The 21,717-nt window shown below is 46.4% G+C and overlaps 1 protein-coding gene across 1 annotated transcript; it reads right to left on the reverse strand.

Annotated features, from left to right (window-relative positions):
* Positions 1 to 9,228: 9,228 nt before the first annotated feature.
* ZNF622 (zinc finger protein 622) lies at positions 9,229 to 20,460 on the reverse strand. The gene is made up of 6 exons (XM_056854526.1): positions 19,848 to 20,460; positions 18,093 to 18,350; positions 17,050 to 17,212; positions 15,318 to 15,430; positions 13,578 to 13,721; positions 9,229 to 9,364 (listed from the first exon to the last, which is right to left on the reverse strand). Exons 1-6 carry the CDS (start codon positions 20,458 to 20,460, stop codon positions 9,237 to 9,239), a joined length of 1,419 nt encoding a protein of 472 aa, XP_056710504.1. The 3' UTR covers positions 9,229 to 9,236.
* Between the last annotated feature and the right edge of the window lie 1,257 nt (positions 20,461 to 21,717).

A 21,717-nucleotide genomic window follows, 5' to 3' on the forward strand; every position in this document is an offset into this window, starting at 1 on the left:
GCGGGACCCCCGGACCCCCGCCCACGCCCCGCGCGCGCCTCCGGGGGCGCAGCGCTCCCTGCGGGGGTCCTCCGCCTCCGCCCACCCCCCACCCCCCGCTGCAAGAGACCGAGGCCGTTCCTGGCCGTTGGCGGGGAGGGGAGGGGAGGGGAGGTCAGGGCGCCGGGGGGAGGGGAGGCCTCCCGCCCCTCCCCTCCCCTCCCCCGGGGGCCCAAGGCAGAGAGGCGCCCCAGGGCGTCCACCCCCCCTGCTGGGTAGGTCCCTCGCACCCCCTCCCTCCCAGAAAGGCAGGCTGCAGGGAGATGGGGGCAGGCAAGCAGTCGCACGCACCGCACACCCCTGCTGGGTAGGTCCTTCGACCCCCCCAGGCACTCCCCCCCCAGGTATAAAGGCAGGCTGGAGGGAGGGAGGGAGAGAGGGCTCCCTGCAGATGTGGGCAGGCAAGCAGTCGCACGCACGCACACCCCTGCTGGGTAGGTCCTTTGCACCCCCCAGGCACACTCCCCAGGCATAAAGGCAGGCTGGAGGGAGATGGGGGCAGGCAAGCAGTCGCACGCACGCACACCCCGGCTGGGTAGGTCCTTCGCCCCCCCAGGCACAAAGGCAGGCTGCAGGGAGGGAGAGAGGGCTGCAGGGAGATGTGGGCAGGCGAGCAGTCGCACGCACGCACACCCCTGCTGGGTAGGTCCTTCGCACCCCCCAGGCACTCCCCCCCCAGGCATAAAGGCAGGCTGGAGGGAGGGCCCCCTGCAGAGATGGTAGAAAAGAGCCAGAGTCCGGTAGCACCTTCAAGACGAACAAGAATATTTTCTGGCAGGGTAGGAGCTTTCGGGAGCCACAGCTCCCTTCTTCAGATACCGAGCTCCTACCCTGCCAGAAAACATTTTTGTTCGTCTTGAAGGTGCTACTGGACTCTGGCTCTTTTCTACTACTGCTGCAGACAGGCTAACGCGGCTACCCACTGCAGAGATGGGCACCCAAGCATTCACACGTGCGCGCACACACACCCACACCCACCCCTGCTTTGCAGGTCCTCCGCACCCCCTGGCGCCGGGGGAGGGACCCTACGTTGGGGTTTCGTTCGGAATGACCCTGCCCAGGGGTTGTGGGCGGAAGGGAACGCTCCTGTCCCAACGGATGGCCTAGTGGTTAGAGCAGGGAGCGGGGTTTGGGGAGGGCCCGCTTCCAGTTGCCACTGGTGTAGCCCACTGGGCGATCTCTCTGGCCGGCAGTGCCTACTTGGCAGGGCTGTGGGGAAGAGAAAGGCAGCCAAGGGGGGCAGGAGGGCAATCGCCCTGAGCTGCTTAGAGGAGAGGGGGAGGGAAATGGACTCAGTAAGAATATATAGGAAAGCCAGCGAGGTGCAGTGGTGAAGAGCAGCGGGCTCTCATCTGGAGACCCAGTTCGATCCCTCCTTCCTCCCCATGTAGCCTGCTGGGTGATCTTGGGCCAGTCACCGTTCTCTTGGAACCCCTCCAGCCCATGGGGAGGCCAGGCCGTGGCAAAACACCTCCCAACGTCTCTAGCCTTGAAAACCCTACCATAAGTCAACTGTGATTTAACAGCAAGCACACACACACACACAGAGAGGATAAGGTGACAGCCAGGCAGTGTAGTGGTTGAGGTGTCCCACAAGGACCTGGGAAACCCAGGTTCGAATCCCTGTTCTGCCATGGAAACTTGCTGGGTGACCTTGGGCCAGTCACAGGCTCTCAGCCCGGCCCTGGTAAGTACTCAGATGGGAGACTTCCAAGGAATCCCAGGGTCGTTACACAGAAGCAAACCACCTCTGTTAGTCTCTTGCTTTGTAAACCCCATAAGGGGTCGCCATAAGTCAGCTGTGACTTGCTGGCAAAAAAACAAACCAACAAAAACCACACTCACACAGTTACAGTAGAGCGCAGGGACTGTGTTTAGAAAATGGGTTGTTGGAGCTGCTGTCCGTTAATACACATTTAGAGTAACTGAGTTATATCCTGTTCACAAAACACAACTAGGCGCTCATTTCTATGTTCATTATCCATTGTACTTTGAATATGGTGCCGTGTGTGTGTGTGTGTGTGTGTGTGTGTGTGTGTGTGTGTGTGTGTGTGTGTGTGTGAAGTGCCATCAAGTCACTTCCGACTCATGGCTACCCTATGAATGAAAGTCCTCCAAAATGTCCTATCTTTGACAGCCTTGCTCAGATCTTGCAAACTGAAGGCTGTGGCTTCCTTTATTCCTTTCTTATGGTGCCATAAAGGTTAATTATTGTTTATTGGAGATCAAACTGTCTCTCATCTGACCAAATACTTATGTTTGTGCACAGGTTTTAAAAAATGGATATTTATAGTTCTTTTGACTGTGTTCTGTGCGCACTGTTGCTTAGAAGCAGGTACTGTTCAACTCCATGATACTTCTGAGTGAACAAAAACAGGGTTGTTCAGCTTATTGCAGTGCATTGTTAGTTTCATCGAGGGATTGTTTTGATGGGTGTAGCGTGCACAGCTTAACACTAGGATGAATATGTGCCTGCAAGAAAGAAAAAAAGAAGAGATTCTTCACACTTAGATCTGTCAACTAGCACTAAAGCAGTGGATTCATAATAATCCTTGATCATACTTTAAAAAGAAATTGGAATTATTATTATATTAGATGCTGTGGAACACAGGCAGGATGCTGCTGCTGCAACAGTCTTGCTCGTGGGCTTCCTCGAGGCACCTGATTGGCCACTGTGTGAACAGACTGCTGGACTTAATGGGCCTGGGTCTGATCCATAAGAACATAAAAAAGGCCATGCTGGATCAGACCCTGGCCCACTTTGTCTCAAGGCTTTTCCAACATCAGGAAATAGCTTTGCTTCCATATCTTTGGTTGCCATCTAGGGTTGTGACCTTGGGTTTTCTGCAGAACCCCTTGCTGGGGTGGGGGTGGGGACAGGAGAACGCCCTTTGTCCTGGAGAAGTCCCTTTTGGTTTTCTCATTGAGGCTCCCTGCACTTTTCTATTTTCGGTGTAGAACTGTGCACATTCCTCCCCCCCCCCATCTCTTCCCACCACTTGGTTAGTTTGGCAGAGCTAGGAAATGGAGGAAGGAATTAATTTCGCTCTGTTGCAGAAACGTTCACTTTGCCACACCTTCTCCTGGAAAGCTTAACTCTGCCTACAAAACAATTCCAGTGAAATAAAGCTAAGCTGCCCCTGAGGATATGTGAAGTGGACGGTGGTAACAATATAGAATCATAGAATCATAAGAATTGGAAGGGGCCATAGAGGCCATCTAGTCCAATCTCCTGCTCAATGCAGGATCAGCCTCGAGCATCCCTGACAAATGCTGGTCCAGCCTCAGCTTCAAGACTGCCAGTGAGGGGGAGCTCACTACCTCCCTAGGCAGCCCATTCCACTATGAAACAACTCTTGTGTGTGTGTAAAATGCCTTCAAGTCACAGCCAACTTATGGAGACCCCTTTTGGGGGTTTTTCATGGCAAGAGACTAACCGAGGTGGTTTGCCAGTGCCTTCCTCTGCACAGCAACCCTGGTACTCCTTGGGGGTCTCCCATTCAAATACTAACCAGGGCTGACCCTGCTTAGTTTCTGAGATCTGACGAGATCAGGCTAGCCTGGGCCATCCAGGTCAGGGCGAAACAACTCTTACTGTAAGAAATTTTTCCTAATATCCAGCCAGTACCTTTCTGCCTGCAATATAAACCCGTTATTGTGAGTCGTATCCTCTGCTGCCAACAGGAACAGCTCCCTGCCCTCCTCTAAGTGACAGTCCTTCAAATGCTTAAAGAGAGCAATCCTGTCCCCCCTCAACCTCTTCTTTTCCAGACTGAATATTCCCAACTCCCTCAGCCTTTCCTCGTAGGGCTTGGTCTCCAGGCCCCTGATCATCCTCATCGCTCTCCTCTGCACCCATTGTAGTTTTTAAATTAAAACTGGTCAAGTGTGCATGCAAACTTTTAAAATTTCCGGTAATTCATATAGCTCCCCCCTCCCCCCGCAAAGTAAAATATATCTGAGCGCTGTAGATGTGAGTGAGGCAGCCAGGAAGGAGACATATATAGAAGGTTCCCATTTTGCAATGAAGTAAATTTGACATTTGTGAGCAGCCCTTGTGTTGTAGAATGAAGCAATGGTCGAGCCTTCCAGAGTTCATGAAAAATCATATTTTTATGCATGGCCAAGATAATCTGGATGGAAAAATGCATTGCTATTCCATAGGTTCACATTTGTCTTCCATGAGTTATTTTAAAGTTTTAAATCCTTGCTTGATTATTCTCTTAACTTCGTCTCTGTTCTGCCCCTTGACCTGAAGTTAACATTAAAAAAACCCGCGATCCCTTTGGTTACAGGCCAGATGAGACAACTCTTCTAAGATATGCAGGCAAAATTGCACTGCTCCATACGCAGATTCATAGTTTGCCATAACTCAATCACTTCCTTTATGACATGGAGGAAATATTTGCATGCAGCCATTAAAACTAATCTGTATTTCTCTGTTCTTTTCTTTGTTTTCATAGACAGTCATCTAGTGGTTTCCTAAATGACTTCGATAGCCTTGTCTCTCAAAATTTAAGTGCTTCTTGAAATGTGGTCTGATCTGCTATAAATAGTGTTCCCCCCCATTGTTTATACATCAGGATATAACTGAGCTCAAGTAAAAGGCCAGAATTTTTTTATACCTGACTTCCAACCTCCTGCCACTGGACCAACGTGTCTGATTTATGTACAACCATTCTGTGTTTTTCCAATGGGAAAAGATTCAAGAATATTGATGGCACCTGTGACTCCTTTAGTAAGGTTGTCATCTCTCTAAATGGGAATGGGGACCATTCAAATATTAATTTAAATGCATGCAGATATAAACTTAGTTTGAGTTGACACATCCCAACGTTTACTAGGCAGACTATGCTTACGGGGTGGTTTGCCATCGCCTTCCCCAGTCATCTACACTTGGCCCCCAGGAAGCCGGGTACTCATTTTACCGACCTCAGAAGGATGGAAGGCTGAGTCGACCAGCTACCTGAAACCGACTTCCAGGTCTGGGTCTTCCGGATCCTGTTGTAACATGATTCTTCGATCTCCCCTGAGATCAGCCTTGGTCAAATTGTCCCCATTTCCATGCATAAGCCAAAGCGCGGGAGAGGGGACCTTGGGGGTGATGTTTTTCTCACAGTAAGCACCACAGCCAATTACAAAGCAGCATTTTCAAGGGGTCGGGACTCAGATGCTTCTGGATTTCTGCTGGTGATTCTGCAGTACTCCAGAAAACCCAAGACTTTCTCCAGGGCAAACAGCAACATGCATAGCATTTTTAGGATTCGGAACAGAAAAGTGTGCGTCAAGAGAGCCTCGAACCCCAGGTAAAAATCCCAAGCATAAAAGACCACAATGCAACTGAAGAAGAGTTGGTTTTTATATTCCAACTTTCTCTACCACTTAAGGAAGAAACAAACTGGCTTACAATCACCTTCCCTTTTCTTCCCCACGACAGACACCTTGTGAGGAAGGTGAGGGTGAGAGAACTCAAACTGTGACTAGCCCAAGGTCACCCAGCTGGTTTCATGTGTAGGAGTGGGGAAACCAACCCAGTTCACCAGATTAGAGTCCTTCGCTCATGTAGAGGAGTGGGGAATCAAACCCTGTTCTCCAGATTAGAGTCCTTCGCTCATGTAGAGGAGTGGGGAATCAAACCCTGTTCTCCAGATTAGACTCCACTGCTCCAAACCACCACTTTTAACCACTACACCACGGTGGCTCTCTGGAGACACCAAGGACTAAATTTGGGATTTTCTGCATGCAAAACAAACTCGACCAGAGACCCATAGCCTCCCCTCCCCAAAGGGTGGTTTATGACAGCTTTGCAGCCATCCTGCTCTATCCTGTACAGTAAGTTCCACGCGTCTTTCAGAAATAGCAGTTGATGCTTTTCATCTAATGTATACAGGAAGAGCTAATTTTGACGACCTGGTCTACACATGCAGCAGAATTAGGTGGGCTGTACATTTTCAGAGTGCAGGCGGGTGGGGGGGGGGTCACATTTGTAGCACTCCTCTTTGCAAATAATAACCAGCAGATTAAAACACAAACACACATCCAGGAGAAAGGGTATCCTCTAACCCTCCATGAGCTAATGTGCCATTTCCTGAGAATTATAAACAGAAAACTCAGAGGGAAAAATGTATCTCCTGAATCTCAGCCCGAAGTGGTGCAATCCATTCTACCGCCTCAGCCTCTTTTGCTTCATTACCTCCTGCATCTGCTGACCAAAAGATAAGCAGGAGTAAGAGATATATTGAATTGTCCATTTGTGGCAGTCCTGAGTTTTGCCCGTGATTCTCTGGTGTTTATTTGTTGTAAATCAATTTTTTTTCCTGTTAAGACAGGGCGTGTCTACTTGTGTCTGCAGTCCCTCAAAATAATAACCACACTGCCAGGATGGTTTCAAACCCCTCAAGAGCCAGAGTGGTGTAGTGGTTAAGAGTGGTGGTTTGGAGCAGTGGACTCTGATCTGGAGAACCGGGTTTGATTCCCCACTCCTCCACATGAGCGGCGGACGCTAATCTGGTGAAGCGGGTTGCTTTCCCCACTCCTCCACATGAAGCCAGCAGGGTGACCTTGGGCTAGTCACAGCTCTGTCCGCCCCACCTACCTGGAAGGGTGTCTGTTGTGGGGAGGGGAAGGTTATTGTAAGCCAGTTTGATTCTTCCTTAAGTGGTAGAGAAAGTCAGCATATAAAAACCAACTCTTCTTCTCTATAACTTTACATGCACAACCCTGTTTCAGACAAATATTCCTGGCTGATGCTACACAATTGGAGAGCCGTTCCAGCTTGGGGGCGGGGGGAAACTGTGCAGCCCACCCACCTGTTCCTTAGCTTCCCCTCACCTGGGGTGCTGGTGTGCATGTGTGTGTGTGTATGGCCATCACTCTACCTTATCTGATCAGCAGAGTGATTTGAACTTCATATGCCCTTAATTCCATCTTTCTGTCTGTCATACAAATCTCCTTTGAGGTTTTATATCAAAGTGACTGAATGAGTTAAAAAGATTTTCTACAATTCCCCTTTATAGTAGTAGCGTCACCTTTTTGCATAGAAGCTTCAAGGGCACAGGATGATAATGAGCAGTCTTTGAAAAATGCTGGCAAAAGGAAGGGCTGTTTCACAGCAGGCACCAAGCGCTGACTCATTGGTCTCCTTGCCTATCCGGTCTTCTGTGGTGTGAAGCCACCTGTTAGAGGTTATTGTTTATGGAGGCAAAAGAGGGAGCAGCACAGGAGAGTCAACCCAGCTAATTTTTCTGAAGATGGGGTGTTAGATCTTCAAGGCCACAAAGTAAATTGGCCAAAGTGACAGCCAGCGTGGTTAAGAGTGGCGGACTCTAATCTGGTTAACTGGATTTGTTTCTCCACTCCTACACGAAGCCAGCTGGGTGACCTTGGGCTAGTCACAGTTCTCTCTGAACTCTCTCAGCCACACCTACCTCACAAGGTGTCTGTTGTGGGGAGGGGAAAGGAAGGAGATTGTAAACCAGTTTGATTCTCCTTAAAAGGTAGAGAAAGTCGGCATATAAAAACCAACTCTTCTTCTTCTTAAATGTGTTAGGCACACATATGGCACAATAGTTTTTCATGTTGCACATGTCGATTCTTCTCTGAGGGATTCCAAATTTGGTTTTGTGCTCAGGAACAAACGAGACAGCCTACGAGACTCTGTGGCTAAGGCTGTGTGAGCTTGTCAAGAAACTGAGTCCCTTCAGTGCAGTTTCTTGTTCTCTCAAAGATTGGTTCAGGCTTCGGGCCTACCTTGGAAAAGATGGAAAATGACTGCCCTGTCGCTTCAAACCCAGCAAGCTGTGACCTTTAGCAACCCAGATTGGAGAACCCAGGTGCTGGGAGTTAACAAGGCTCTGAGTTTCTACTCTGACTCCCTTTCAGTCTCCAAGGCTGAGAACGATGGAGCCACCTTCCTTTCAGTTAGCAAAGATGAGATCACGAGCGTCGAAACCTGTGAGAAGTGGGCCGGGGTTAGCTGCAGAGAAGTTTAGCCACACCATCACACTCTTGGCCCTCTTTGGTCGCATGGTTAGTAATGGGGTTGCGTTGTTAATGGAGATCACCAGCCATGGATCTGCTTGGTCAAATGAGCTCAGGCCGACTCAGACCCTTGGCCATAAGGTTAGCATTTTCAGTCTCGTTTTGCTCTTGGTACCTGAGTCACAGCTCCTTGATCCACCTTGGACCTTTTGATTTCACACCTGCTTTATGGGTCAGATGTGCTGCCTGTCTATGCTGACCCTTGGATAAGAGTTTGGACTTTGAATGCTGGAGGATTTCAGTTGGAAAAGGTAACATCTGGTGAAACTGAACCAATTGTATTACTGTGTAGTCAGTCCTTTTGATTTAGCCTGTTATTTTACTCCTCACTGTTCTTATTAATAACATTCTTGCACAATTTTAATAGATCACTTTAATTATATCTTGTGGTGTTTAGTCTTCAGGTGGCTTCAATCTAATTCCAGTGCCTAGGCCTACGTGGCTACACCTACCAAGTTAATTGTTTTTTTGTGAAATTTCCTTGCAGATGGTCTACCTTATGGGGGTGACTTTCTGGACTTTATTCCCAGGAACGTTGGAAGCTTTCCCCTTGGGCAGTGAAAAGGGGCTGGTGGCAGCTACTATGACTGAGGTGTGAGGACTCATACCCCAGAGTATTGTAATTTTGTGCATTGCTGGCCCATCCCAGGAATCTCTTGGAGGTTCTCGACAGAGCAGATAAACGGGCAATCCAAGCCTGATCTCTCTGTCTCCAGTTCACTCTGAGACTCACCTTGCAATGTGGGGACAATGCTCACTCACCTCTCTGGTGTGCTGAGGAGGTACCCAAAGCATTCTGAAGACTTTGAGGGACCGTATCACCACTATCTTTCAGGCACCAAACAAAATTTGTAACAGCTAAAACAAATTGCCACTGGATATATACTTGGGAGTTATTATCAGGACTAATCAGCAGCACAGAACATTTATGCATAGGCTTTATTGAGTTAAAATCTGAACGGCAGAGTTGCGTGGGACTAGAAAGTCTTCTTGGGAAAGGTTTCTGAATTAGCAGCTTACAAAGAAATACCGCTAAGGCACCAGCCTCCTTTTCAGCAGCACAGGGATCAAGCACCAGACCCCCCTCCCCTCCGTTCTATCGCCAGGAGAACCAGATGAGTTTCGTTTTCCCACACATGGCTCGTCTTGAAAGTTTCTCAGAACCTGACTTGCATGCGGAAATGTCTCTGCTTGGTAGCGTTGTTCTGCATACCGGTTTTCAGCATCCATTTCGCTTTCATGCGCTGAAGGTACTGCATGTCCCGCTCATGAGCCAGCGCTGCACCTGGAGGGGAAAAGAGAGCCAGAGGTCAACATCTCCCCGTACCAAAGAAGGAATCTTATGAGGACAAAGTGCATGATCCTTCTTACACTGTGAAATGGCAGATGTGTTAAGTTTTACTCTGAGTATCCCTTATCCAGACTGCTTGGGACCAAAAGTGTTCCATATTTCCGATCTTTCCATATTTTGGAATTTTTGCATAAACATACTGAAATATCTTGGGGATGGGACCCAAATTCATTTATGTTTTAGATACACTTTATACATAGCCAGAATGTAATTTTAAACAATATTTTAATAATTTTGTGTACACTGAACCATCAGAAAGCAAAGGTGTAACCATCTCACCAGAATACCTGTATCAGCTGTTAAACAAGAGCAGCAGCAAACTAACTAACAATGGCAGGCTTTCAGTCTCCACCTACGATTCGGTGTGCAATATATGCTATTTTTTTAGGTGAGAAGAAACATCAGAAGCAGTTGAGGGACCAGGAAGTGGGGCCTCTAGGGATGAGGAGGCATTCTGCTGGGTGGCTTTTTAAAATGTTTCCTGCAGAGTCATCTGCTTCATTAACAACAGTTTTTGTTTTAGAAGTCTGATTTCTGAATCCTTGTTTCTCGATGTTCAGGTAAGGGATACTCAATCTGTACAGCCATCCAGACATCTCTGGATATTCCCAAAGATTATCATAACTACATAATACTCCAGGTGCACTTGGAGAAAGTCAGAATACCCAGTCAAGCTGGTGTGGGGCTGAAGCAAGCTCCCTCATCAAGCCCAAAGGGGGATGGATCCCGGGGGCAGAGCTGGGAGGAGTTTACCTGGGTGGCTCCCTATTTAAGGCCAGACAGAGAGGAGGCCGGGGAGGAGAAGCCATGGGTTGTTCAGGCTGCAGGAGCTAGCTGGGAACCCTGGCCCCCACTGAGGGCAAAGAGAGCTCTGACTTCCCCACAGTGTGGTCTGAGGCCGAGGAAGCTCCCTCGGCCCGGGCACAACCCAACAAGAAGGGTGCCACCGGGACTGGGGCGGAGCCAGCGCATCACACAAGAGTACTCCATTCTTTGTAAACCTGATGATACTCAGGCCTAAGAGACCCAGGCCCTAAATAAAGGTTCAAACCCTCATACTGGATGAAGATTTTATTAAGCTCAAAAGTGCATAGCAAAAAGGCCTGGCTGAAATAAAGTTTAGATGTGTCTAGCATTCACAGCTTTGGTAGGGAATAACAGATAACAAGAGGAACACTTGGACTTTCATCAACACTGCTAAGATCACAGCAAGCTCAGGTCGACCTTGTAGTGAACGGGCGTTACTTAGTGATGTAAATGTGGCCAGAACACACCTCTGGTTAGAAAGTGGACCTCCTTCAAGGATGGCTGCGCAATTGCAGTGGGAGTTTAATGATATAAGATAGTAAGAATTCTTTTATTAGAGAAAATGCAATTTGGACCAAAATTTATGCAAGCAATCAAAGCAAGTTACACTCACCCCACTGCTAAAATAAAAGTTAATGACTTGACTTCAGAATCAATCAGACTACATAGAGGAACCAGACAAGGGTGCCCCTTGTCTCCATTACTGTTTGCGTTAGCGATTGAGCCCCTCGCCCATCACATTAGAACTAATTCAAAAATTGAAGGTATTAGGGTAGGAAACAAGACATACAAATTGTCACTGTTCGCAGACGATATGGTTCTTTATTTCACAGAACCCTGCTCATCACTCCCCTTCGTGGATGAAACTATTGGGCATTTTGCCAGTATTTCAGGTTTAAAAATTAGCAAAAATAAAAGTGAACTTTACCCTATGCATTTATCACCTAAATCCTTCTCAACAATCAAAGAGAATTTTGACTACAAGTGGGTGTCTACAACTTGGAACCACCTAGGTTTGTCAATCCCTGTCAATATTGCTGATCTAGAAAAAAATCAATATAACTAAAATAAATCAGAAACTCAACCAGTTATACTTGGAATGGCAAAGAATACAACTTTCCCTATTTGAAAGAATTAACCTTATTAAAAGTTTAATTCTTCCCCACTTTATATTCTTATTTAGATCTCTCCCATCAATGTTTTCTTACTCCTGTTGGAAGTATTGACAAAACAAGATCCAAAGGTTCATTTGGAATAATCACAAACTAAATACACTTCGGTCTCCATCCGCAAAAGGAGGCCTAGATGTCCCGGATATCCGCCTCTACCATGAGGCTATCAAAAATATAATAGTACTAATGAAAGATAAGCCTGCCCCAGACTTTTTAGACTTGGAATTCTCTGGCGGAACACAAATCTCAATATTTGAATTCCTCTGGAATAATCCCACTGATCGACCAAATAGAACAACTCAGAATTCCTTTCTTAATTTGAGTATAAAGATCTGGGATAAATATCGACAAACTTTAGCGCCCCATCCATCTAGAATATCCCCCTTTACAAGACAAAAATGGTTTAAGCCAGCTTTTAGCACTAATGACTTTACTTGGTGGAGGACAAATGGGAAAATTACTTTTGAAGACATCATCAAAGCAGGACATCTTTTAGATAAATCTAGGATTGAAGCTGGTACTAGCTCTAAGTTACCCTGGTTTCAATATTTCCAATTAAAACATTTATGTAATAATAAAGAATTTTTACAAGCTTATAAAAAACCCCTAACTGATTTTGAAACTCTGGTTAAATTACACACCAATAGACAAAAAGGCCTAATCTCAAAACTTTATCATAATTTACTGGGGAAAACATTAGAAAAAGGAGTTATTACCTACTTAACTAAGTGGAACAAAGTTTGTGGAAAAATAATTTTAGACAAACATTGGTCACAACTTGGAAATCATACAGCTATACATCAAGAATAGTTTCTGTCAAGATGCAAATGGTGAAACTGTTGACAAGGTGGTATCTAACTCCTGTGAAATTAAACCATATTAATAACTCCTTTTCTCCAAAGTGTTGGAAAAATTGTGGTAGTCTGGGTACCTACCTACATTGTTGGTGGTCATGCAAACACATTAATTCTTTTTGGGACGATATTCTAAGAGAAATACTTTTACTCACAGGTTATTCCATACCAAAACAACCAGAACTCATATTATTAAATCAAGGATATGATCCCAAAATTCCCAAGATTAGAATCCAGCTCATACAAATTCTTATTTCTATAGCAAAAATAATAATAGCATCACAATGGAGAAACAAAAATCCTCCCACAGTTTCTATGTGCCTGAATCGTATTAAAGACTCCCTGATTATGGAAAAAATATCAGAAAAAGTACAGCAAATGGAAAACCCCAACCACGAGTCACTTTTCTTAGAAACATGGTTTCCAATCCTAGAAAAATTTGATATGTTGGCTTTTCCCAATTTTAAATATCTGTTTTAACTACTCAATACGTTCCAATGGGTAAAGGTTTAACCTACTATTCTTAAAGTAATTACCTCTTGATCCAATTTATCATAATGTGTGATGTTGAATAGTTACGAATTGTATTGTATTTGTTTGTATGTGCAAGTTAAAATAAAAATAAAAAACTACAAATTAAAATATACATATATAAGATAGTAAGCTGTACGCTTGAATACTAACATTACTACTACTACTAATAATAATAATAATGGTACGCTTGAGGAATCATAGAGTAGGAAAGGATCACCAGGGTCATCTAGTCCAACCCCCTGCACAATGCAGGAAATTAACAACTACCTCCCCCCACATCCCCAGTGACCCCAACCCTCCCCCCGCCATGCAGGATCCCACAATCAAAGCACTCCCGACAGATGGCCATCTAGCCTCTGCTTAAAGACCTCCAAAGACGGGGGCATAGAAATAATAACAAGTATATAATGAGTACATAATAATGAGTATATTTAAACGTGCTTTCCAAATATGTAGAACGGAAGGAGAAAATGAGATGCTATATACTGTCTGTGTGCTTCTCTCTTCAACAGCCCCTTGAGCTGGGGGGAGGGCACCTTATTTGTTTGCACAGAAATAAACTTTTATTCCTTCCACCCCTGGGGTGTGTTTATTGGCTCAACAGCACCAGGGTCAAACCTGTTTATGGTAACAATGATACCACCTGATGAAGACAGGTTACATCTGCCAGTACTGAGTCACTACCGGGTTTGGGTGCTTCTGTAGAGCTGCTGCACTTGGGGTTCAGGAAGGCACCTCCTCAGGGCTAGAAGCAACAAAACACTAACTCCGTTTGCTTACCGGTGCTGCCTGTCCAGCCCAAGGCCTTATACTGCTGCACGACTCTGCCCACTCTTTGCTTATTTTTACTGACGGCCACTGCTTGCGAGGAACCGAATCTCTGCTTGTAGTACCTCATCAAAGAGCGGTGACCTATCCTGGCACCTTTGGAAAAAAGAACAATTGCATGTTAAAGTAGCAGCTGAAGTGGAACAACTTCCAAGACAAACTGGTGAGTACCGGCTGGGATACCGTTAGCGGTACTGTGACAGAACAGATGACTGTGGAATCTGGATGACTGTGGAATCTGGCGCCTCCCAAAGGTACAGAAATAACTGCCAATTTACTCAACCAATAAAGAGAAGTGGCTGTCACTTGTGAAAAGAACAGCTAGAAGCATGGAACGTTCTTAAAAGGAGAAGAACAGAAGGACAGTTTCGTTCTATTTCAAGCCAGTTACAATAACCACTTCCGACCAAGCAGAGAAAAGGAGGGCTTGTGCATTAACCACGACATACGCATCTTATGGAAAACAACACCCAGCACCGCAATTTCTCCCCCACTTGCTCCTGTAATGTGTACACATATACGTGGTCAAACACATTTTGTAATCTCACAATATGGTATATCCCACTATAATCTGTACAGGCTCATCTTGGGTGCTACATGCAATACTGTGTTTGTGGGGGAGGGAATCTCCTGTGCACAGTTAAAACTCAAGCGTTTCACCATTAAGGTCCCCTTTACTGTCAAAGGGGCACAACAGAACACTACCTAGAAGTATTACATTTAACAGCTGTTAGCTTAAAACACTGTACAATGTTTAATGGTTACTGTACCTGTCTAGAAAGTCAGCAGCCAAGACCTATTTTCTTATTAAAAGGCAGGTGGTTGGAACTGTTACACAGGACACAGGAGCTAGGCAATGATGTGGTCCCCTTATTTTTAGAAGTGGCCAAGGCCCTCATTGGCAATTAGTTTTGATGGAGGGACAGAATTGTGGAACTCCCTGCCCCAGTGATGGCTGCCAACTTGGAAGGCTTTAAGAGGGGAGTAGACATGTTCATGGAGAAGAGGGGTATTCATGGCTACTAGTTAAAATGGATACTGGTCATTATGCATCCCGATTCTCTCCAGGATCAGAGGAGCATGCCTATTAGATTAGGTGCTGTGGAACACAGGCAGGATGGTGCTGCTGTTGTCTTGTTTGGGGGCTTCCTAGAGGCACCTGGTTGGCCACTATGTGAACAGACTGCTGGACTTGATGGGCCTTGGTCTGATCCAGCAGGGCTCTTTTTATGTTCTTATGATAGGGGATCCAAAACACTCCTTTGCCAAAGGACCTTCTGGCCAGACCCCTTTGCAAGAGCATCTGTTCCCTTCCACACACATCGACACCTTGTTTCTAGATTTGCAACTCAACAGCCAAGCAAACACTCCTTTGGGCCAGATCTGACCTGGGAGCTGCCAGCTGCTGATCCTCAGACTAGCAGCAAATGCTAAAACAGTCCAGGAAAAGGCAAGTGTATCTTTCCCCCACAGAGCGTCTGCATCGATATCTCTGTGCCTACATGGATGGACAAAACAGCCAGCCAGAAAAGTTAGGGCTCTAGAGTTTCAATAACACAGCGTGGTACAAATAAGCTGGTGCACAACTAAGTTGGACAGAGATATTTTCAAACTTGAGAGCGATGAAGTACTTCCCTGCCTCACCCTGAAACACAGCACGCTTGGGAGGTTTTATTTAAGCAATATACTTACCCGATGGTAAAATTAACTCCATAGATTCATCGTCGTACTCCAAATTCTTCTCCGATGGCAGCTCTTTAGACACTTCCACATCCTCTCCTTCCTGATAATCAGGGTAACTGCTCCTATGAATCGGGAATGTGTGTGTGTTAAGTGCCATCAAGTCGCTTCCGACTCATGGCAACTCTATGAATAGCAGTATCTTACTTCAGAAAAAATGAAAAACGAGAACTGGTTTTCCATTAAGGCCCCACGCTCCCCGCTTCATGAGCAACCAGTGCCAGATGAGTACTGGCCTATGAAAAGTCCAAGACTTCAGCGAAAGACTTTGGTAAGTGACACCCCCACAATCCTCTTATGACACATTTCTATGGACTACATAAAAATCTTCCACAGTGTTGTGAAATGAACCATTTATTGTTTAGAAATATTTTATGCTGTCTCCACAGGGATAAGAACGTAAGAAAAGCTCTGCTGGATCAGACTCAGGCCCGTCAAGTCCAGCAGTCTTGTGGGCTTCCTAGAGGCACCCGGTTGGCCACTGTGTGGACTGCTGGACTTGAGGAGCCTTCTTGGTCTGATCCAGCAGGGCTGTTCTTATGTTCTTAAGCAGCCACATAACTGACCCCGCCATCATTATCCATGGATGGCAATAGTTCCGACCACCCAAGAGGCACACAGTAAACCAGGGGCAATGCAGATGGAAGCTGCCTGTGGATCTTTGAAAAAGGCCCAGCTAAATGAGAGATGACCACTCTTCAGGGGGTTTCCCAATTATTTATATTGTCACGTCGGAATTAAAAGATGTGTTGCCCTGTGGTACAGATGCAACATAACAGAGATCCAAGAGGTCTTTAAGCAAGAAAAATTGCTGGCTGGAGAAATTATTAATACCCAAGTACCATCTGTGAAGTGGATTCTAAGATTGCACAAGAGATCCCAAGCCCCTGGCTACCGAACTAGTGCCATCCTGCCAGATTCAACCATTTTAAAACGTCCTCTGGATAATCACAGGACACTACTTTTAACTACTTCCTTTCCAACTGTATGTTTGCTTGCTTTCCCCCTGTAAACATGGCAGCTTAAGGAGTTATTTGTAAAAACCGAAGCACAGAAAAGACGCAGAAAAGAAGCAAGACGTGCACCGTGGGTTCCACAAGTTGAGATCTCAAGCCAATCACTCTGTACATGTATTAAACCAGATCGGAACATATAAGGAAGCAATGTCTAACAGACACTTAGAAACCTCCACCACAGTGGATGTCAGCCACCTGATACGAAATACTTGCACAGCAAATCTCATGCTACAGGCACAATCTGCTGTGAAGTTCTTCTTCATGAAATCCCAAACTAGCCTGTGTACCTCCCATTCATTTCTGTAAGGTTAATGCGGGAGAAATTTCCAGTCAAATATCCCTCCTGGGGGTGGGAGTATTATACCGGTCCACCAATTGGTACGGAACTCTAAGACTTCATTTGTTTGCACAGGAAGTGACGTATCTAAATGGTGCTTGATCGTATGGCTCAGGCTAACTGGTAATGTTTCTGAAACACTTGTCCCTTTTGTCCACTACCCTTCCAGCCCTCACCCATGGAAGGATCAAACCCATTTCCTATCCTAATCGGCCCAACCTCATCTCTTGCCAGCTGTTCCACACTGTTGCAAACAGTGAAACGGCCAAAGTATAAATGTTTGCTTCGCTGTTTCCAATCTAAAATACAGTTGGCGGCAATCATTTCCCACCTGAAATCATAGAAGTCGGCAAACTCCAGGGCAGCATCTCCTTCGGTGAAGAGCTTGCAGTGGCTTTTGTCGTTCATATGTGCCTGCACAGATTCGGTGGTGTAGAAGGACTTCCCCTTCTCGTTGCACCACAGGCAGATCTTTCCAACTCCAACCTTCTCTCCTGTAAGTGGGGAGGGGACGGAGGCATTATGCTTGGCTCTCACACCAATCTCAACACCTCCGCTCGCTTCATAACATTGTACAATCCTCTATTGCTCCTCGTGTGAAGAACTGAGGCCAATACAAACAAGTCTTTATACATGAAAATCTCTCATTCATTCTACACACATATCTGGTAGAACTACCTACAAAAAAAGATTATGTTCAGTTACTGAAGCTCATACGACGTATTCCCTCCGCCCCCTTCAAAAAAAAGTTTCCATTTGGCCATCAGAGATGGCAACGAACTTGATCGCGTTGGAGCCTTGGTGCCAAGGACTGGCTCCCACACGACAGTGTTCATTAATTGTTGATTCTCTCAAGTAATGAGAGATCAAGCAATACACATACACGTGTGAATAAACCCCAAAAGTTGCTTCTCTTGTGAAAAATCTTTCTTTTTCTGCTGGCCCAGTACCATCATTGTCTTCTGTTATGCATTTTGGTAAATACCCATAGCATTCTTTACTTTCTGCAAACATAACACATTTGCATGCAGCTCACTGAATCCAGCAGATTTTCTAGCCTATGCTGGAATGCAAAAAGACTGGGAAATATGCCAGGAACTAGACAACATTTTATATTTGACTAAGCTGTCTACCATGACTAGAGATGTAAAATTTCCACTGCCTTTGCCTCAGAAGACTTCCATAATGTTATGGGCTTCTTCAACCCCCTTCTTTACTGAAGGTTTTTCTGCTGAAAACTACCCATGAGAATTCCTTCCTTCTTGGCTCTACCCATCCAGCGTGGCATAGTGAATACTTTCTAATGAAGTTAGAAACTGAGTTAGTCTCTCAAAACGGACATGGTTAGGGGTGGCAAAGCTTTCACAGACTCACCTAAGTACTTAATCAGCTCTCGGAGATCCACCAGATATTCTATATCTGGGATAAAGAAACTGTGCACCTTTGTCATGTGGGACACATTTTTCATGAGGGAACTGGAATGGTGGGAGCAGAACAAGCAGTCTGTCACGGGGATCGCCTTGGGGCGGAGGTGGTCCTGCCCGGCCATGCTCTCTCCAGCTTCCTCGCCGTTTCCTTCCATCGTCTCTTCTGCAGACTCTGCATCCTCATCCGAGTCGATATCTTCCCAACCTTCCAAACCAAATTATGGCAAAAGGGTAAAGAAAGCTTCGGCACAATTAAAAAACAGAACAAAAAAGGACACAGAATCATACAATTGGAAGGGACCACCAGGGTCATCTAGTCCAACCCCTTGCACAATGCAGGAAATTCACAACTACCTCCCCCACACACACCCAGTGACCCCTACCCCATGCCCAGAAAATGGCCAAGATGCCCTCCCTCCCATGAACTGCCCAAGGTCATAGAATCAACACTGCTGACAGATGGCCACCTAACCTCTGCTTAAAAACCTCCAGGGAAGGAGCACTTACCACCTCCCGAGGAAGCCTGTTCCACTGAGGAACCACTCTGTTAGAAAATTCTTATTAAAAACTCTACTATAATTGAGGGGGGGGGGTTGCCAGCAAGTCCCAGGTGAGTTATGGTGACCCCGTAGGGTTTTCAAGGCAAGAGACGTTGGGAGGTGGTTTGCCACTGCCTGCCTCTGTGTCACGACCCTGGAATTCCATGGAGGTCTCCCATCCAAATGCTACCTGAATTTGGGGTTGAGAGTGTGACCAGCCCAAGATCACCCAGCAAGCTTCCATGGTGCATGGGGATTCGAACCTGGGTTTCCTAGGTCCTAGTCCAACACCGAAACAACTACACCACAATTGCTCTCTTTACTACTACAATAGATGCATGACAACAATTCAACGCAACCACCTCATGACTAATCATAAAAATAACCAAAACCAGCTGCTTTTCTTATGTTCTTATGAGCTAGCCTATTATATCAGGTGCTGTGGAACACAGGCAGGATAATGCTGCTGTAGTCATCTTGTTTGTGGGCTTCCTAGAGGCACCTGGTTGGCCCCTGTGTGAACAGACTGGTGGACATGACGGGCCTGGGTCTGATCCAGCAGGGCCTTTATATTCTTATGAGAGGCCAATTTCTAAGAAGGAATGACCCAAATCAGACATTGGATTTGAGACAGGACATCCAACCAAGCCCCCCACGCCTCCCCAGCTCTCTTGCCATAACTTTGGGTCAGTCTGTAAGAAGCAGAACTCCTCAGCACCTTGATTTCCCACAGCGTGCAGTTTCCACCCCACCCAAGATATTCCTGGATGTGGCATGAAAATGCTCCAAGCAACAAAGATATCAATGTAGCGAGCTTAATGCAGACGGGTCCCCGATGACTCCTAGCACCTGACTGTCGAAAAAGGCTTCCAGGGCCCGGTCTGAATCTTTCTACTAGTAGCACTCACACTCCTCACATCAGTGGATGAAGTTTGACTTGGATCTGGGAGACCCAGGTTCAAATCCCTACTCTGCCATGGAAGCTTGCTGGGTGACCTTGGGCCAGTCACACTCTCTCGGCCTCATCACCCTCAAAGGGTTGTTGGGAGGATAAAATGTAAGCCGCTATGGGTCCCCCATTGGGGAGAAGGGTGGCGTATAAATGAAGCGAATAAGCAAATAAACAAACCCATCCCTCTCGCTGGAGTCAACTGCCCTCACGCTGTTACCTTCCTCCTCCTCCTCCCCTTCCTCGTCAGACTCCTTCGTCAGCTTCTTGGCCTGCTGCTCAAACCACTGAACTCGGGGGGGCTTCTCCACTCGCTCTCTGCTCCTCTGCGAGCGGTAGCTTTCTGCGGTGACCGGAGAGCCAGCGGCCTGGCTAGGTGACAAAGAGGTCTTCTTTGGCGAGGACGACGGCTGGGCTTTGATGGCCTGCTGGATGGCAGCATTCATGGTATCCTTGCTGGCGTTGTCTAGGGTGAGCCCTTTCTCCAAGTTCTTCTCGTTCAAGAGCTCCACCTTCTTGCTGACCGCTTGAACGGCCTTCTTTTCAAGTTCCAAGTGCTTCTTGGACTTGAGGTGGTTCTCATAGGCGCTGAAGTTGGAAAAGCGCTTGCTGCAAGCTGTGCAGTACGTGGCGGAGGCCTGGCTTTGCTGCTCCAGGCCAGCCCTCTGGGCCAGAACCCTCTCCTGGAAGTCCTCAGCCGTGACTGGAGGCATTGCGGCCACTTTCCGCTTCAGGTTGTACCGGTGCCAGTCGGTCTTGTAGTGGGCACGCTGGACATCGGCATCTGTGAAGGCCACACGGCAAGTGATGCAAGTATAAGACGCCATGGCTGGAAAGGGAAGCAAGCAAATATGTTAACAGAAGTCGGACAGGGAGGGGAAAACCCTGGGAATTCAGCTTCATGCAATCATCATGACAGAGAATACATTAAATCGGCACATCTATCCTGCAGATCTCTGTGGCTGTACTCATGTAAGAACCAAAACCAAATCTGTGGCAAAATCCAGCCAAACTTAGCCCTACTGATTTAACCATGTCTGCACAATTTGATCCACCAGACTGCAATGCAGCTCCATTATCAAACTTTTGACAATCATCTGGTTTTGTGGCTTGCCAAGGAGTGAGAAAGTGAGGGGGGAGGGAAGATCAAGCGCTCAAACGCAGGACCTGGGTTTTGCTTGTTGGGTCACAAGAAGAAGAGTTGGTTTTTATATGCCGACTTTCGACTTACCTTCCCTTCCCCTCCCACAACAGACACCCTTCGAGGTAGGTGAGGCTGAGAGAGTGTGACTAGCCCAAGGTCACCCAGCTGGCTTCATGTGTAGGAGTGGGGAAACCAACCCAGCTCACCAGATTAGCATCTGCCACTCATGCAGAGAATCAAACCCGGTTCTCCAAATCAGACTCCACCACTCCAAACCACTGCTCTTAACCACTACACCACGCGGCTCTCTAAAAGTTATGTAGGTCTGGAAGACAAACGCCTAAATCCAAGACCCCAAAGAGATGTATGTTGATGCAACAAAAATCCTATCAATATTCCCTCCCTTACTTATAAAGAGATGAATACCAGAAGCAGATTATCAAAGCTGAACATTAATCAGCATTGATATTCTAATCAACAAGACACTTTCAGGTTTCCTTAATGCTATGGTCTCCCAAGCAGCACTTGGGCCATACCACTGCAGGCATGGTCAAACACTCCTCTGTATGTTTGTTTTTCTCCATATAGAAAATCAGTGTATCAAGTAGAACATAGTCCTTCTTCCTTTCTGATGTGCCAGTTTCCTAGGTGCAGAGATTTGGGGTTGGTACGGAGCAGCATTTCGCCACGGGGAGCCTCTTCCTGTAGGGGTACAGGCCTGATACAGGATGACTCCTTTAGCTACTATTTGTGAGAATGAGGCATCTTTTGATGGATGCAAAGAAAAACGGAAGTTGTTCATGAAATTGCACATCTTCATTCCATAGTTCAGTGTATACTCAACAAATCAAAACGATCACTTTTTATAAGGCTTCAACAATGCAACACACCCAGATCCCTCACTTTATCAAAGAACTGCTAAATTACGACTGATAATGAA

This window comes from Euleptes europaea, chromosome 8, assembly GCF_029931775.1.
Source record: "Euleptes europaea isolate rEulEur1 chromosome 8, rEulEur1.hap1, whole genome shotgun sequence".
NCBI lineage: Eukaryota > Metazoa > Chordata > Lepidosauria > Squamata > Sphaerodactylidae > Euleptes > Euleptes europaea.

Bases quoted from the DNA above. Each gene is read 5' to 3' on its own strand.
- ZNF622 (XM_056854526.1), bottom strand. From the start codon at position 20,460: ATGGCGTCTTATACTTGCATCACTTGCCGTGTGGCCTTCACAGATGCC. The intron at 17,213-18,092 runs GTGAGTCTGTGA...CCCCACTTACAG, and splicing joins AGAGCTGATTAAGTACTTAG to GAGAGAAGGTTGGAGTTGGA. The intron at 15,431-17,049 runs GTGGGAAATGAT...CCCGATTCATAG, and splicing joins GCCGACTTCTATGATTTCAG to GAGCAGTTACCCTGATTATC.